Source organism: Salmo trutta, chromosome 1 (genome assembly GCF_901001165.1).
Source record: "Salmo trutta chromosome 1, fSalTru1.1, whole genome shotgun sequence".
Lineage (NCBI taxonomy): Eukaryota > Metazoa > Chordata > Actinopteri > Salmoniformes > Salmonidae > Salmo > Salmo trutta.
Window position 1 is genome coordinate 78,865,255 of NC_042957.1, and position 17,561 is coordinate 78,882,815.

At 41.9% G+C, this 17,561-nt stretch overlaps 1 protein-coding gene across 1 annotated transcript in view; it reads right to left on the reverse strand.

The window, feature by feature from the left end:
- Positions 1-13,052, reverse strand: part of LOC115208495 (syntaxin-binding protein 4) — a 96,412-nt gene extending 83,360 nt beyond the window's left edge. Inside the window, exons 1-2 of the mRNA XM_029776600.1 lie at positions 12,895-13,052; positions 4,330-4,403 (exon numbers count right to left, since the gene is read on the reverse strand). Coding sequence (XP_029632460.1) covers positions 4,330-4,403; positions 12,895-12,941 — 121 coding nt within the window. The 5' untranslated portion in view covers positions 12,942-13,052. The remainder of the gene's footprint in view (positions 1-4,329; positions 4,404-12,894) is intronic.
- Between the last annotated feature and the right edge of the window lie 4,509 nt (positions 13,053-17,561).

A 17,561-nucleotide genomic window follows, 5' to 3' on the forward strand; every position in this document is an offset into this window, starting at 1 on the left:
TGGTTAATATTGCCTGCTAACCTGGATTTCTTTTAGCTAAATATGCAGGTTTAAAAATATATACTTTTGTGTATTGATTTTAAGAAAGGCATTGATGTTTATGGTTAGGTACAGTCGTGCAACGATTGTGCTTTTTTCGCAAAAGCGCTTTTGTTAAATCATCCCCGTTTGGCGAAGTCGGCTGTCTTTGTTAGGAAGAAAGTGTCTTCACAGTTCGCAACGAGCCAGGCGGCCCAAACTGCTGCATATACCCTGACTCTGTTTGCAAGAGAAGTGACACATTTTCCCTAGTTAAAAGAAATTCATGTTAGCAGGCAATATTAACTAAATATGCAGGTTTAAAAATATATACTTGTGTATTGATTTTAAGAAAGGCATTGATGTTTATGGTTGGAACAACGTGTACCTAAGCGATTATATGCAACGCAGGACAGGCTAGATAAACTAGTAATATCATCAACCATGTGTAGTTAACTAGTGATTATGATTGATTGATTGTTTTTTATAAGATAAGTTTAATGCTAGCTAGCAACTTACCTTAGCTTCTTACTGCATTCGCGTAACAGGCAGGCTCCTCATGGAGTGCAATGTAAAGCAGGTGGTTAGAGCGTTGGACTAGTTAACCGTAAGGTTGCAAGATTGAATCCCTGAGCTGACCAGGTAAAAATCTGTCGTTCTGCCCCTGAACAAGGCAGTTAACCCACCGTTCCTAGGCCATCATTGGAAATAAGAATGTGTTCTTAACTGACTTGCCTAGTTAAATAAAGGTCTAAAAATAAATATAAATAAATAATCGGCCAAATCGGCGGCCAAAAATACCGATTTCCGATTGTTATGAAAACTTGAAATCGGCCCTAATTAATCGGCCATTCCGATTAATCGGTCGACCTCTAGTTATGTGTGTAATGTGTGTGTAATGTGTGTGATGTGTCTGTAGCCTTGTGCTGTCCCAGGGAGTGAACTGAGGACGACTGTAGTAAACAACTGTTCTTCTTGTCATTATCCTGGCAGGACAGAGCTCAGCGGTTAAAGCCACACCACATGTCTCACTCTACTACACTTATACACGTGCACGCACACACACACACACACACACACACACACACACACACACACACACACACACACAGACTAGCTCCAAAACACTGTTAACTGTTATCTACAGTCTGTCTGTTTCAGTCTGTCTATGGACATGTACAAAACCCTGCACTGTCCTCTGCTCTTAGCCTAGTTTTCCTGCCACTTGATCTACATAGACAGGTTAACCTACAGTATAGATCCAGTACTCATAGATCTGTGACAGGTTAACCTACAGTATAGATCCAGTACACATAGATCTGTGACAGGTTAACCTACAGTATAGATCCAGTACACATAGACCTGTGATAGGTAAACCTACAGTATAGATCCAGTACACATAGATCTGTGACAGGTTAACCTACAGTATAGATCCAGTACACATAGACCTGTGACAGGTTAACCTACAGTATAGATCCAGTACTCATAGATCTGTGACAGGTTAACCTACAGTATAGATCCAGTACACATAGATCTGTGACAGGTTAACCTACAGTATAGATCCAGTACTCATAGACCTGTGACAGGTTAACCTACAGTATAGATCCAGTACACATAGATCTGTGACAGGTTAACCTACAGTATAGATCCAGTACACATAGACCTGTGACAGGTTAACCTACAGTATAGATCCAGTACTCATAGATCTGTGACAGGTTAACCTACAGTATAGATCCAGTACTCATAGATCTGTGACAGGTTAACCTACAGTATAGATCCAGTACACATAGACCTGTGACAGGTTAACCTACAGTATAGATCCAGTACTCATAGATCTGTGACAGGTTAACCTACAGTATAGATCCAGTACTCATAGATCTGTGACAGGTTAACCTACAGTATAGATCCAGTACACATAGACCTGTGACAGGTTAACCTACAGTATAGATCCAGTACTCATAGATCTGTGACAGGTTAACCTACAGTATAGATCCAGTACTCATAGATCTGTGACAGGTTAACCTACAGTATAGATCCAGTACTCATAGATCTGTGACAGGTTAACCTACAGTATAGATCCAGTACACATAGACCTGTGACAGGTTAACCTACAGTATAGATCCAGTACTCATAGACCTGTGACAGGTTAACCTACAGTATAGATCCAGTACTCATAGACCTGTGACAGGTTAACCTACAGTATAGATCCAGTACACATAGACCTGTGACAGGTTAACCTACAGTATAGATCCAGTACTCATAGACCTGTGACAGGTTAACCTACAGTATAGATCCAGTACTCATAGAACATGGAAGGAACATGTTCATCACTATCCAGCAGACTAACAGAACATGGAAGGAACATGTTCATCACTATCCAGCAGACTAACAGAACATGGAAGGAACATGTGTTCACTCTGCATGTATATGCTGCACTAATATAATCAGAATGATTAGAACATACATGTCCTGTTAAAGCAACATTGTTCATTCTAATTCTGTGGTTCTACTGTTCCATGATGATGTCAGCTCTAGACTGTACTTAACTAGTGTGTTGTAGAACAGAATGGGGAAGGCACTTAGAAGGTCCCTTCTCACAGTCAGTAAATAGAATGTGTTCTAGACTTTTCCTGTCCCTTCTCACAGTCAGTAAATAGAATGTGTTCTAGACTTTTCCAGTCCCTTCTCACAGTCAGTAAATAGAATGTGTTCTAGACTTTTCCAGTCCCTTCTCACAGTCAGTAAATAGAATGTGTTCTAGACTTTTCCAGTCTCTTCTCACAGTCAGTAAATAGAATGTGTTCTAGACTTTTCCAGTCCCTTCTCACAGTCAGTAAATAGAATGGGCCGTTTGGGAAATTTTCGTCAAAATGTGAGTATACCCACTTCTCCAAGCCCCACTACACCACTGGTCAGTGCTGTAGCTAGCGGAGTGTGTTATGGGATAGAATTTGTTAGGTTGTGAGTGTGTTGTGGGATAGAATTTGTTAGGTTGTGAGTGTGTTGTGGGATAGAATTTGTTAGGTTGTGAGTGTGTTGTGGGATAGAATTTGTTAGGTTGTGAGTGTGTTGTGGGATAGAATTTGTTAGGTTGTGAGTGTGTTGTGGGATAGAATTTGTTAGGTTGTGAGTGTGTTGTGGGATAGAATTTGTTAGGTTGTGAGTGTGTTGTGGGATAGAATTTGTTAGGTTGTGAGTGTGTTGTGGGATAGAATTTGTTAGGTTGTTTGTGTGTTGTGGGATAGAATTTGTTAGGTTGTTTGTGTGTTGTGGGATAGAATTTGTTAGGTTGTGAGTGTGTTGTGGGATAGAATTTGTTAGGTTGTGAGTGTGTTGTGGGATAGAATTTGTTAGGTTGTGAGTATGTTGTGGGATAGAATTTGTTAGGTTGTGAGTGTGTTGTGGGATAGAATTTGTTAGGTTGTGAGTGTGTTGTGGGATAGAATTTGTTAGGTTGTGAGTGTGTTGTGAGTGTGTTGTGGGTGTGTTGTGGGTGTGTTGTGGGTGTGTTGTGAGTGTGTTGTGAGTGTGTTGTGGGTGTGTTGTGAGTGTGTTGTGAGTGTGTTGTGAGTGTGTTGTGGGTGTGTTGTGGGTGTGTTGTGAGTGTGTTGTGAGTGTGTTGTGAGTGTGTTGTGAGTGTGTTGTGAGTGTGTTGTGAGTGTGTTGTGGGTGTGTTGTGGGTGTGTTGTGAGTGTGTTGTGAGTGTGTTGTGGGTGTGTTGTGAGTGTGTTGTGAGTGTGTTGTGAGTGTGTTGTGAGTGTGTTGTGGGTGTGTTGTGAGTGTGTTGTGAGTGTGTTGTGAGTGTGTTGTGTTGTGAGTGTGTTGTGAGTGTGTTGTGAGTGTGTTGTGGGTGTGTTGTGAGTGTGTTGTGAGTGTGTTGTGAGTGTGTTGTGGGTGTGTTGTGAGTGTGTTGTGAGTGTGTTGTGGGTGTGTTGTGGGTGTGTTGTGAGTGTGTTGTGGGTGTGTTGTGAGTGTGTTGTGGGTGTGTTGTGGGTGTGTTGTGAGTGTGTTGTGGTGTGTTGTGGTGTGTTGTGGGTGTGTTGTGAGTGTGTTGTGAGTGTGTTGTGGGTGTGTTGTGAGTGTGTTGTGAGTGTGTTGTGGGTGTGTTGTGGGTGTGTTGTGAGTGTGTTGTGAGTGTGTTGTGGGTGTGTTGTGGGTGTGTTGTGAGTGTGTTGTGGGTGTGTTGTGGGTGTGTTGTGGGTGTGTTGTGGGTGTGTTGTGAGTGTGTTGTGAGTGTGTTGTGGGTGTGTTGTGGGTGTGTTGTGAGTGTGTTGTGGGTGTGTTCTATAATATAATGTGTTACAGACTTACCCAGTCCATTCTCACAGTCAGTAAATTCTATTTCATGAACGGCACGATCTACCCCATACGGACCCATTAGTGTCCTAGAGGAGAGGAGAGGAGAGAGAGGGAGAGGAGAGGAGAGGAGAGGAGAGGAGGGGAGGGGAGAGGAGAGGAGAGGAGAGGAGAGAGAGGGAGAGGGGAGGGGAGGAGGGGAGAGGAGAGGAGGGAGAGGGAGAGGGGAGGGGAGGAGGGGAGGGGAGAGGAGAGGAGAGGAGAGGAGAGAGAGGGAGAGGAGGGGAGGGGAGGGGAGGGGAGGGGAGGGGAGGGGAGAGGAGAGGAGAGGAGAGGAGAGGAGAGGAGAGGAGAGGAGAGGAGAGGAGAGGAGAGGAGAGGAGAGGAGAGAGAGGGAGAGGGAGAGGGAGAGGAGAGGAGAGGAGAGGAGAGGAGGGAGAGGGAGAGGGGAGGGGAGGGGAGGAGGGGAGGGGAGGGGAGAGGAGAGGAGAGGAGAGGAGAGGAGAGGAGAGGAGAGGAGAGGAGAGAGAGGGAGAGGGAGAGGGAGAGGGAGAGGGAGAGGAGAGGAGAGGAGAGGAGAACGGAGAACGGAGAAGGGGAAGAGAAAATGAAACAAAGTGAATCACCAACATCAGCTTTACATTGATTATCCAAGGTTTGATAACAAAGAAACAAACTAACTGACCATACCCCAGAGCAGTAACCAATAGAAATCTTCATTATACAGTACACACATTTCCTGGTTTCACAGATTCCAGAACACCCAGGCCCAGGCCACTAGAGCATCATTAAGCTTGTGCAGGTTTTTTAAAAATATTACCACTGGCTGTAGCGCTATAGGTCCGGGGGGGTGTCAGAGATATTTTTGCTATTTTCATAGCGGCAATTATGAGTGCAAGACCGGGACGTGGCGCTAAAGGGCTGAGCTTTGATGAGTAAATAAGTTGTAGGCGTGTCGATGCTTGGCCCCTCACTGGCCAATCAGAACATGGATTAAATTGAGATTTTGTGTCACTGATCTACACACAAAACCCCATAATGTCAAAGTGGAATTATGTTTTTAGAAATGTTTATAAATTCATTAAAAACGAAAAGATGAAATGTCTTGAGTCAATAACCCAATAAACACTTTGTTATATCAAGCCTAAATAAGTTCAGGAGTAAACATTTGCTTAACAAGTCACATAATAATTTGCATGGACTCAGTCAGTGTACAATAATTACATTTGAATGACTGGTAAATCTCTGTACCCCACACATACAATTATCTGTAAGGTCCCTCAGTTGAACAGTGAATGTCAAGCACAGATTCAACCACAAACATCAGGGAGGTTTTCCAAAGCCTCGCAAAGGGCACTTACGTTATTAGTAGATGGGTAAAAATAAAACAAAACAGACATTGAATATCCCTTTGAGCATGGTGAAGTTATTAATTACACTTTGGATGGTGTATCAATACACCCAGTCCCTACAAAGATGCAGGCGTCCTTCCTAACTCAGTTGCCGGAGAGGAAGGAAACCGCTCAGGGATTTCACCATGAGGTCAATGGTGACTTTAAAACAGTTACAGAGTTTAATGGCTGTGATAGGTGAAAACTGAGGCTGGTATCAACAACATTGTAGTTACTCCACAATACTAATTCAAATATTACAAACATGCATCATGTCTGCAATAAGGCACAAAAAAAGTACTGCAAAAAATATGGCAAATAAATGAACTTTTTTTCCTGAATACAAAGTGTTATTTTTGGGGCAAAACCAACACAACACATCAATGAGTAGCACTCTTCATGGTGGTGGTGCCTGCATCATATTCTTTACTTTAGTTTCTTTAGTAAATATTTTCTTACCTCTATTTCTTGAACTGCACTGTTGGTTAAGTAAGCATTTCATGGTAAGGTAACCTGTTGTATGTGACAAATATCAAATCAAATTATATTTACATTTACATTTAAGTCTGCTAAATGACTTAAATGTAAATGTAAATATAATTTGATTTGATTCATGGGTATACTTATCCTCTGTAAGGATTAGAGTTTTTTTTAGGTTTAGAAATAAACGGAATAGAGATAAGCACAGGCAAAATCCTAAAGGAAAACCAGGTACTGTCTGTCTGAATGTGTATGCTACCATGATTTACGGATTATTCTGAATGAATCGTGAATAATGATCATTGAGAAAGTTACAGAGTAGAGAACAAAAGGCCAATAGAGAAACACAGGTGAATTTGTGTCTAAATTCACCTGTGTTTCTCTATTGGCATCCACATTCATTTAGAAGTGGTTAGAAACATTATATTCTTTTTACCAATAAAAGTGACTCCAAAATGACACAATACCTTATTTACTATTCATTTCTATTGGGAAGAAATTATCTGAAATACAACCAAAATGAACTGCAAATGCATCCAACAAGTTTGTAGAGTCACAAGCTTGATGCAATCATTGAATGCTAGGAACATGGGACCAAATATTAAACTTTTGACAACTTTATTTATAAGAATATTTGAGCATACAATATAGCTCAGTATTTGAATTATTTCTTTTATACAGTCATTACTGTATATTTTTATCAAGGGTGTCAATAATGATTGACCTGACTGTATCTACAGTATATCATTACAAAATTATCAAAGAAAAAAACAAAGTATTTAACCTATTTGCATTGAGTATATTCATACACAAACTATGAATGATAGGCCCTAACACAGTACAATATTTCTCATTGTGGTGTTCTTGTGGTGTTCTTGAGGTCTTATATGGTGTTATTGTATGTTTCGGTAGAGCTGGTATAGAGCTGCTGTGTGAACCATGGAGGTACTGGTAAGCAATGACAATCTGCACTGTCTGCACAATCTCTCGGGGTATGCGATCTAGCCTTCTGATTCAGCCCCCCGGGGCAGTGGGGAATATCAATATTTCAGCGTGAGCGGCTCCATGGACACGTCACAGAGGACAAAAGACTCCTGTCACTAAGACAATGAGAGGTTGACGTAAGTACAAATGAACCAAGCAAGCCACTGTTATTAGAGGTTTGAGTATTGAAGTCGTTGGTGAACGTGGGTAGACCAAACGTTGGCTTTAGGGATAGAAAGTGAATGTTTGGAAAGAAGGAAGTCATAAGGAGGAATTTGTTCTTTAGGAGAGCATTGAGAAGAAGAAAAAAACAGTAGTTTTGTGTTGATGAATGGTAGAGTACTTCTGGTAGTATGCAGGTCTAATAGAGGACCTTTACCTGATGAAGATAAACCTCTTCACAATTCTCTACTATAGGCCTACTGCAGATTGTATTATCTATTCAGGCCTAATCGAGGACCTTTACCTGATGAAGATTAACCTCATCACAATTCTCTACTATAGGCCTACTGCATATTGTATTATCTATTCAGGCCTAATAGAGGACTTTATGAAGATAAAGAGCACCACTTCAGCACCTGGAGGCTGGAACATTCAGTCTGCTCTGCTCTTCTAGAACCAAAGCATTGATTCTTAGAGTCTTAGAGCTGTGGGTTTAACAGAACATCAACCCACCACCACCTCCACCAAATGACAACCCAAGTCAATAGAGAAACAAAGCAGCCATCTTTGTCCACTGACTAGACATTTCTGATTAACATATTTGAGTGGAGAGGAGTGACACAAACACTGAACCATGTGGCACTAAGAATACAGCATAGATACAAAGATACTAGACACTGAACCATGTGGCAGTAAGCATACAGCATAGATACAAAGATACTAGACACTGAACCATGTGGCAGTAAACATACAGCATAGATACAATGATACTAGACACTGAACCATGTGGCAGTAAGCATACAGCATAGATACAATGATACTAGACACTGAACCATGTGGCAGTAAGCATACTGTCACGTCCTGACCAGTTAAGGGTATTTTGTTGTTGGAGTTTGGTCAGGATGTGGCAGAGGGTATTTGTTTTATATGGTTTGGGGTGGTGGTGTAGGTAGTAGGTCGTTTTATTTATGTATTCCGGGAGTTTTGGGCACTGCTCTGTGTTTATGTATTTCTATGTTTAGTTAGTTAGTTGTGGGTATAGGTTCTAGGTTCGTTTTCTATGTATAGTTAATTGGGATGGGACTCCCAATTGAAGGCAGGTGTGTTGAGTTGCCTTTGATTGGAAGTCCTATATTAGTTGGGTGTGTTTGTCTTTGTGCTTGTGGGTAGTTGTTTTTGCACTGCGTTTGTATAGCCTGCAAAACTGTTGCTGTCGTGAGTATCATTTATTGTTTTTTCACTGTGGATGCTTTACTTTTGTTTATTAAAAAACTATGAGTATCCACATACCCGCTGCAGTTTGGTCAATTCAACACTGCACATTTTGTGACACATACAGCATAGATACAATGATACTAGACACTGAACCATGTGGCATTAAGCATACAGCATAGATACAATGATACTAGACACTGAACCATGTGGCATTAAGCATACAACATACAGTTGAAGTCGGAAGTTTACATACACTTAGGTCGGAGTCATTAAAACTCGTTTTTCAACCACTCCACAAATTTCTTGTTAACAAACTATAGTTTTGGCAAGTCGGTTAGGACATCTACTTTGTGCATGACAAGTCATTTTTCCAACAATTGTTTACAGACAGATTATTTCACTTATAATTCATTGTATCACAATTCCAGTGGGTCAGAGGTTTACATACACTAAGTTGACTGTGTCTTTAAACAGCTTGGAAAATTCCAGAAAATTACGTCATGGCTTTAGAAGATTCAATTGGAGGTGTACCTGTGGATGTATTTCTAGGCCTACCTTCAAACTCAGTGCTTCTTTGCTTGACACCATGGGAAAATCAAAAGAAATCAGCCTAGACCGCAGAAAAAAAATTGTAGACATCCACAAGTCTGGTTCATCCTTGGGAGCAATTTCCAAATGCCTGAAGGTACCACGTTCATCTGCACAAACAATAGTACGCAAGTATAAACACCATGGGACCACGCAGCCGTCATACCGCTCAGGAAGGAGACGCGTTCTGTCTCGTAGAGATTAATGTACTTTGGTGTGAAAAGTTCAAATCAATCCCAGAACAACAGCAAAGGACCTTGTGAAGATGCTGGAAGAAACAGGTACAAAAGTATCTATATCCACAGTAAAACGAGTCCTGTATCGACATAACCTGGAAAGGCTGCTCAGCAAGGAAGAAGCCACTGCTCCAAAAACACCATCAAAAAGTCAGACTACGGTTTGCAACTGCACATGGGGACAAAGATCCTACTTTTTGGAGAAATGTCCTCTGGTCTGATGAAACAAAAATAGAACTGTTTGGTCATAATGACCATCGTTATGTTTGGAGGAAAAAGGGGGAGGCTTGCAAGCCGAACAACACCATCCCAACCGTGAAGCACGGAGGTGGCAGCATCATGTTGTGGGGGTACTTTGCTGCAGGAGGGACTGGTGCACTTCACAAAATAGATGGCATCATGAGGCAGGAAAATGATGTGGATATATTGAAGCAACATCTCAAGACATCAGTCAGGAAGTTAAAGCTTGGTCGCAAATGGGGTCTTACAAATGGACAATGACCCCAAGCATAATTCCAAAGTTGTTGCAAAATGGCTTAAGGACAACAAAGTCAAGGTATTGGAGTGGCCATCACAAAGCCCTGACCTCAATCCCATAGAAAATGTGTGGGCATAACTGAAAAAGCATGTGCGAGCAAGGAGGCTTACAAACCTGATTCAGTTACACCCGCTCTGTCAGGAGGAATGGGCCAAAATTCACCCAACTTATTGTGGGCAGCTTGTGGAAGGCTACCCGAAACGTTTGACCCAAGTTTAACAATTTAAAGGCAATGCTACCAAATACTAATTGAGTGTATGTAAACTTCCGACCCACTGGGAATGTGATGAAAGAAATAAAAGCTGAAATAAATCATTCTCTCCTGTATTATTCTGTCATTTCACATTCTTAAAATAAAGTGGTGATCCTAACTGACCTAAGACAGGGGATTTTTACTAGGATTAAATGTCAGGAATTGTGAAAAACTGGGTTTAAATGTATTTGGCTACGGTGTATGTAAACTTCTGACTTCAACTGTAGATACAAAGATACAAGACACTGAACCATCTGGTAATTAGCATACAGCATAGATACAAATATACTAGACACTGATCCATCATTCTATTTCTATGGTATTCAGAGAAGGAGGGGAATCCCTGTGGTTCCCAAACATTGTTGGTCTACTACAGATTCTCTCCAACCCTGTTCCTGGAGAGCTAACCTCCTGTTGGTTTTAACTCCAACCCTGTTCCTGGAGAGCTAACCTCCTGTTGGTTTTAACTCCAACCCTGTTCCTGGAGAGCTAACCTCCTGTTGGTTTTAACTCCAACCCTGTTCCTGGAGAGCTACCCTCCTGTAAGTTTTAACTCCAACCCTGTTCCTGGAGAGCTAACCTCCTGTTGGTTTTAATTCCAACCCTGTTCCTAGAAAGCCACCCTCCTGTAGGTTTACACTCCAACGCTGTTCCTGGAGTGAGCTACCCTCCTGTAGGTTTTAACTCCAACCATGTTCCTGGAGAGCTACCCTCCTGTAAGTTTTAACTCCAACCCTGTTCCTGGAGAGCTACCCTCCTGTAAGTTTTAACTCCAACCCTGTTCCTGGAGAGCTACCCTCCTGTAAGTTTTAACTCCAACCCTGTTCCTGGAGAGAGCTACCCTCTTGTAGGTTTTAACTCCAACCCTGTTCCTGGAGAGAGCTACCCTCCTGTAGGTTTTAACTCCAACCCTGTTCCTGGAGAGAGCTACCCTCCTGTAGGTTTTAACTCCAACCCTGTTCCTGGAAAGCCACCCTCCTGTAGGTTTCAGGACAGTAGCTCTCCAGAAACAGGGTTGGAGAGCCCTGGTCTACTATGAACCACATTGTTAACCCTTGTTACACCGTTGTGACCCAACTGATAAACCAAACACTATCTGTAGCCACCAAACGACAACCCAAATCAACACAGAAACAAAGCAGATTTGTCTTTGTCCATTGACTAGAAAGCTGTCTGATAATCATCTGAGAGAGGAGGGGAACACAGCCAGGAAGCAATATGTCTGATAATCATTTGAGAGACGAGGGGAACATGGTACACTAATCACACAGCAGAAGACATGGACAGATCCTCTACTTCTCTGATGTCCACAACAGGAGTGTTATTCTTATGGTTGAATGGTTCTTCCCACATGTTTTGGATCTGCTGTATGTCACAACAAAAGTGATTTCATATTTCCTTGTGAAACCTTGATGCATAGTGATAAAACCACACAATATCGCTAGCCAATATTTTTAGCCAGAACCCATGGCTTCAGACTCAGTCCAGTATCAACTACTGTAGCTGTAGCCCATCATTGGACAGAGAGTCCAAACGCACCATTTAGGAAACCATTTGTTGTATTATTGCCACCAATCCCTCTCTGTTCTGGCTATATTTTGTATTTTGTCTATTCTCTCTGTGAAATCAGCTCATATTGGCACCAGGACTGCAAAGTAAACACGTTAAACAGCCTTGCCAAATTCCCCACTAATTCTCCTTTCAACGTTTTCATTTGGAGATTTGGGGTAGTTAAGACTAAAATCCTGATTTCCTTTTTGGTTCTGTTTCAGGTCAGATTGGACTAACCGTTGTTACATAGCAAATGTCTAACAGAGGGTCAAAATAATACAATAATACTGGGTTTTGGCATTAACTTCCCAAATGCATCCATAACAGGCTACAATGTAGTGTAATAATACTTCAATACATGCTATGGTGTTATAGCAAGCTGTCAGGGAGAGATTGGTGCTGTGTATGTATGTGGTCTTCACAACTAGCCAACCCTATTCCATCTCCCTGCATCATTGCCCACATGGAGAGGGGTGCATGACTGACCACATGAGCTGTGTAGGCTACACTCAAATTACAGTGTAGTTTATTGTATCCTCGTTATGAAAATACACTAAAGATAGGCTACACACTGGGTAAAATACACTACAGATAGACTACACACTGGGTAAAATACACTAAAGATAGACTACGCACTGGGTAAGATAGACTACACACTGGGTAAAATAGACTACAGACTGGGTAAAATACACTAGTATTACATTTGTTCTTTATCAACAACAATTTAGCCGCGCAACACAACACCAAACATTATTGGAATTGATCAAACCTGCAAAAAAAATGTGTATTTTTCTAATACATTCGTTTTGACTACATTATATATTGTGTTCATAACAAAAAATTGAATATGTTCTACAGTGAATTGCACTATCAAAACAGAATTGGTTATCTATCGGGCATTTGCGGTGGAGATTTACAATCCTTTGAACATGTCAACATGATCGCGAGTAACGGACAGCAGCTTTGAAACGCATGATTCAAAGGCGCGCTTTAAAATCAGTTTTCAATAAATTGACAGCCTAAACCAGCCGAAACAAATTACATTCTGGCCATCAACTGTTTCAATAATATCCTAGTATTCCTATATAAAAAAAAAACCCGTGGGCAAATGTTCAAAAAGGTAAAAAGCGGCTTTGTAAACCACCTGCTCCGCTCCCTCTTCCTCTCTTCACGGGAATTTACCTGCTAATGATAACTGCTCCTTTGTACATGACAGAAAACGTTGGCATTTTGACTCCAATAGTTCAGTCGACGGTCGGTCGGTCGGTCGGTCGCCAGGCAACGTTGAATTCTATTTCATCCCCCCCTTCCGGAGTCCACCAAAGCCCGCGCTCAGCCGCTCCGCGCGCAGGGGTCTTCCTTTCGCTCGAGCCACATGATCATCTGCCTGCAGCCCTCTAATTCCGCGCGCAGTCGTTCCAACGTTCTAAAACGTCACCGACTTCAATAGATTAAAACATCTTTCTTTAATGGCCCTCTCTTCTCTTACGGAATGAAACGGGAGGCAGCAAAACCAAAAAGCAATAAAGTTAATTTTCTTGTTGGCTACTCATAAATTATTATTACATATTTTTATCGTCGGTTGGTCAATCAGAAAGTTTGTTTAAAGAATGTGTTGGCATATGTATGGACAGCTGTAGCCTAGATGTTAGGAGAAAAGCTTCTGTAGGGACCTTCGGTTGCTTTTACAGTAGCCGCTCGACATAGGCCTGGACCAGAGACACTCTGAGGCCTGGTAGGGTTGGAAACGTTTTACTTTATATGGCTCTTATTTTTGCATTAACCGTCTGCTGTCTGTCCAATTGTGAGCCTTTTGTTAAACATAAACACAACATGTCCCTGGTCCAGACAACTCTAAGTTTCGGTTTGATGTTTGGCTGACTAACAATAAAGTCAGGTGGGAGACTGACGTTTTATCCAACTAAAGTCCTTCTCACTCCATTTGGACACAAACATTTAATCTCTTGAGACATTAGTTCCATTGATATTACTTATAAACTAGAGTAGTGATGTGATTCGGGGTGCGTCTGTGTTTGTGTGTGTGTGTGTCTGTCCATCCGTCTGTCTGTCTGCACACATGATCCTGTTTGTCTGTGGATGTGTGTGTGTCTCTGTGTGTTATCCTGTTCTGAGAATCCTGCCCTGAGAGCACTTCCTGTCTCTCTCTCTGTGATCCAGTCACTGGACTATTAATTAGGTAATAACAGGATTATAATTTGTACACAGCTCTATGTTGAGTCCACAACAAAACACAACTCAACACAATACAATACTATACAATACAACACAACACAACACTATACAACACAACACAACACAACACAACACAATACAAAAGGAGAGAGAGCGTGGGACAGAGAGAATCAGAGAATAAGAGAGGTACTATTGAACGGTCATCTAGCCTAACTCTCTGAGAAAGGACAGTAAAGTCTGGTGATACAGGACAGTAAAGTCTGGTGATAGAGGACAGTAAAGTCTTTGGTGATACAGGACAGTAAAGTCTTTGGTGATACAGGACAGTAAAGTCTGGTGATAGAGGACAGTAAAGTCTGGTGATAGAGGACAGTAAAGTCTTTGGTGATACAGGACAGTAAAGTCTGGTGATAGAGGACAGTAAAGTCTGGTGATAGAGGACAGTAAAGTCTGGTGATACAGGACAGTAAAGTCTGGTGATACAGGACAGTAAAGTCTGGTGATACAGGACAGTAAAATCTTTGGTGATACAGGACAGACAAGACATTGGTAGGGAGTGCCTTGCTGGCTACACAGCACAATAGGGGAAGCTGAACAACAGCTATCTTAAACCTCACAGACACATCACAGACACATGACATCACATCAGATCACATCACAGACACATGACACCACAGACACATCAGAGACACATGACATCACAAACACATCACAGACACATGACATCACATCAGATCACACCACAGACATATCACAGACACATGACATCACAGACACATGACATCACAGACACATCACAGACATGTGACATGACATCACATACACATCACATCAGATCACATCACAGACACATCACAGACACATGACATCACAGACACATGACACCAAATTAGATCACATCAGACACATGACATCACATCAGATCACACCACAGACACATCACAGACACATGACATCACAGACACATCACAGACACATGACATCAGATCACATCACAGACACATCACAGACACATGACATCACATCAGATCACATCACAGACACATCACAGACACATGACATCACAGACACAGACACATCACAGACACGTGACATGACATCACAGACACATGACATCACATCAGATCACATCACAGACACATCACATCACAGACACATCACAACCTGTCCTTGACTTAGTATAGCCAGCGCCAACTACAATTCTACACTCATATAAACTTCTGGCTAGGGTTAGGGTTAGGGCTAGCTGTTAAATAACATGTTTGAAGAGAAAGAGTCATACTTCCATCCTCCTTAGCATGACCAGATAGTGATGACCACACTGGAGCAGCTCAGAGATACTGGAACTGGAAGTCCCCCAGAGTAATCCTTGATTAGGGGCCAAAGACCCAATGCAGCATCCTTGACCACGGGCCAGGGAATGGGGTTAGGAGGCAAGGATGGCCATGCTGCGAACGACAGAAGTACAGTACAACACTCCCAACACTTTCTCTTCAGAAATCTAATTTGCAGACTGGTGGCTGCCGTCTAGTTGTGTCTCAGCCAAACTGACGTCCTGTTGTCTGGCAACTGGCAGGGCCAGCGTGCATCATGGAAGAGAAGTCACATCGACATTAACATCTCATCTGAGCCCTGGTCAAGAAGCCAGAAAACATTTAGTTCCAAACAACATACACCATGACATGTGTCAAGTAAAAAACAGTGCTATGGTTTGCCATAACAATGAGAGAGAAAAAAATCCTGTCTTGACCAAGGGCCAGAGACCGGGGTTAGGACTAGACAGCAAACTGGTTGCCAGTCTAGTTCAGCCAAATTGACTTTATGTTGCCTGGCAACTGGCAGGGCCACCATGTAGGACTGGTGACCATGAAACCAGACATGTAGCCAGGCTAACTGGTGACGGTTTCCAAGACGTCCAGAATTAGTTTGTTGACCCAGATAAAGATAAATAACCTGTAGTCAAGACAACATGTCCTTGGAAACGGAGAGAGAAGGACCAGATATAAATATCGTCACATACTGTTTCTAAATATGATTCAGCACCAACAGATGACTGCAGTTTATACATGATTGACGCACTAATGACACATGTCAAACCTTGGTTTAAATGTTCATCTCTGTCCCCACTCGTCCTTTCCCATGGTACAGGCAGTGTTAACTGGCCGCGTTGCTGTAGATTAACGCTACCACTCTGTGAGAAAGCACTGCAATTTAAAGTGATCTACGTGGTGTGTGTGTGTGTGTGTGTGTGTGTGTGTGTGTGTGTGTGTGTGTGTGTGTGTGTGTGTGTGTGTGTGTGTGTGTGTGTGTGTGTGTGTGTGTGTATGTGAGGCAGATGACAGATTTGGTGGCCGTGTTTTTATCATATTGTGATGTAATTTCTGCAGTAAAATAAGACAATCCTTCTATTGGATAAGATCAATACAAATGAACAGACAGGACAGATGAACAGACATCCTGTAGATCTTTCCTGCAGTCAAACGCTGACAATCCAGTGGTTGTATGTCAAATGGTTTTGTTATATTTCTGTGATGTATACTGAACAAAAATATAAACACAACATGTAAAATGTTGGTCCCATGTATCATGAGCTGAAATAAAAAATCCCTACATTTTTCCATACGCACAAATTTTGTGCACAAATTTGTTTACATCCCTGTTAGTGAACATTTCTCCATTGTCAAGATAATCCATCCACCTGACAGGTGTGGCATATAATGAAGATTATTAAACAGCATGATCATTACACAGGTGCACCTTGTGCTGGTGACAATAAAAGGCCACTCTAAAATGTGCTGTTTTGTCACGCAACACAATGCTATTGATGTCTCAAGTTTTGAGGGAGCGTGCAGTTGGCATGCTGACTGCAGGGATGTCCATGAGAGCTGTTGCCAGAGAATTTAATGTTCATTTCTCTACCATAAACCGCCTCCAATGTTGTTTTAGAGAATTTGCCAGTACGTCCAACCGGTCTCACAATTGCAGACCACGTGTAACCACGCCAGCCCTGGACCTCCACATCCGGCTTATTCACCTGTGGGATGGTCTGAGACCAGCCACCTGGACCGCTGATGAAACTGAGGAGTATTTCTGTCTGTAATAAATCCCTTTTGTGGGGAAAACTCATTCTGATTGGCTGGGCCTGGCTCCACGGTGGATGGGCCTGGCTACCAAGTGGTGGGCCTGTGCCCTCCCAGGCCCACCCATGGCTGTGCCCCTGCCGAGTCATGTGAAATTCATAGATTAGGGCCTAATTTATTTATTCAGTTGACCGATTTCCTTGAACGGTAACTCAGTAAAAGTGTTGAAATTGTTACATGTTGCATTTATATTTTTGTTCAATATATATTAAGTGTAATATTGGGATGCAAACTCAAAATGTAATACATTTCAACTCTATATCTGACATGGTACAGGTGTCTTCTTTTGTTTAAGCCCAGAACCATGTGTTTGAGGTGTATACTTTTGTTTCAAAGTAGATTTGTTTAAGACTACCCAGAATCACTCTGTGTGACCCTGATTTAGCCCACTGCAGTAAAATGTTAAAAGCAGCTTCAATTACAGTAAATAAACAAAAAAAAACATTCACCCATCAACAATTAATTTAGGACCTGAAATAAAAACACACTCTTCCATCCTAAATCACACATCGTCAA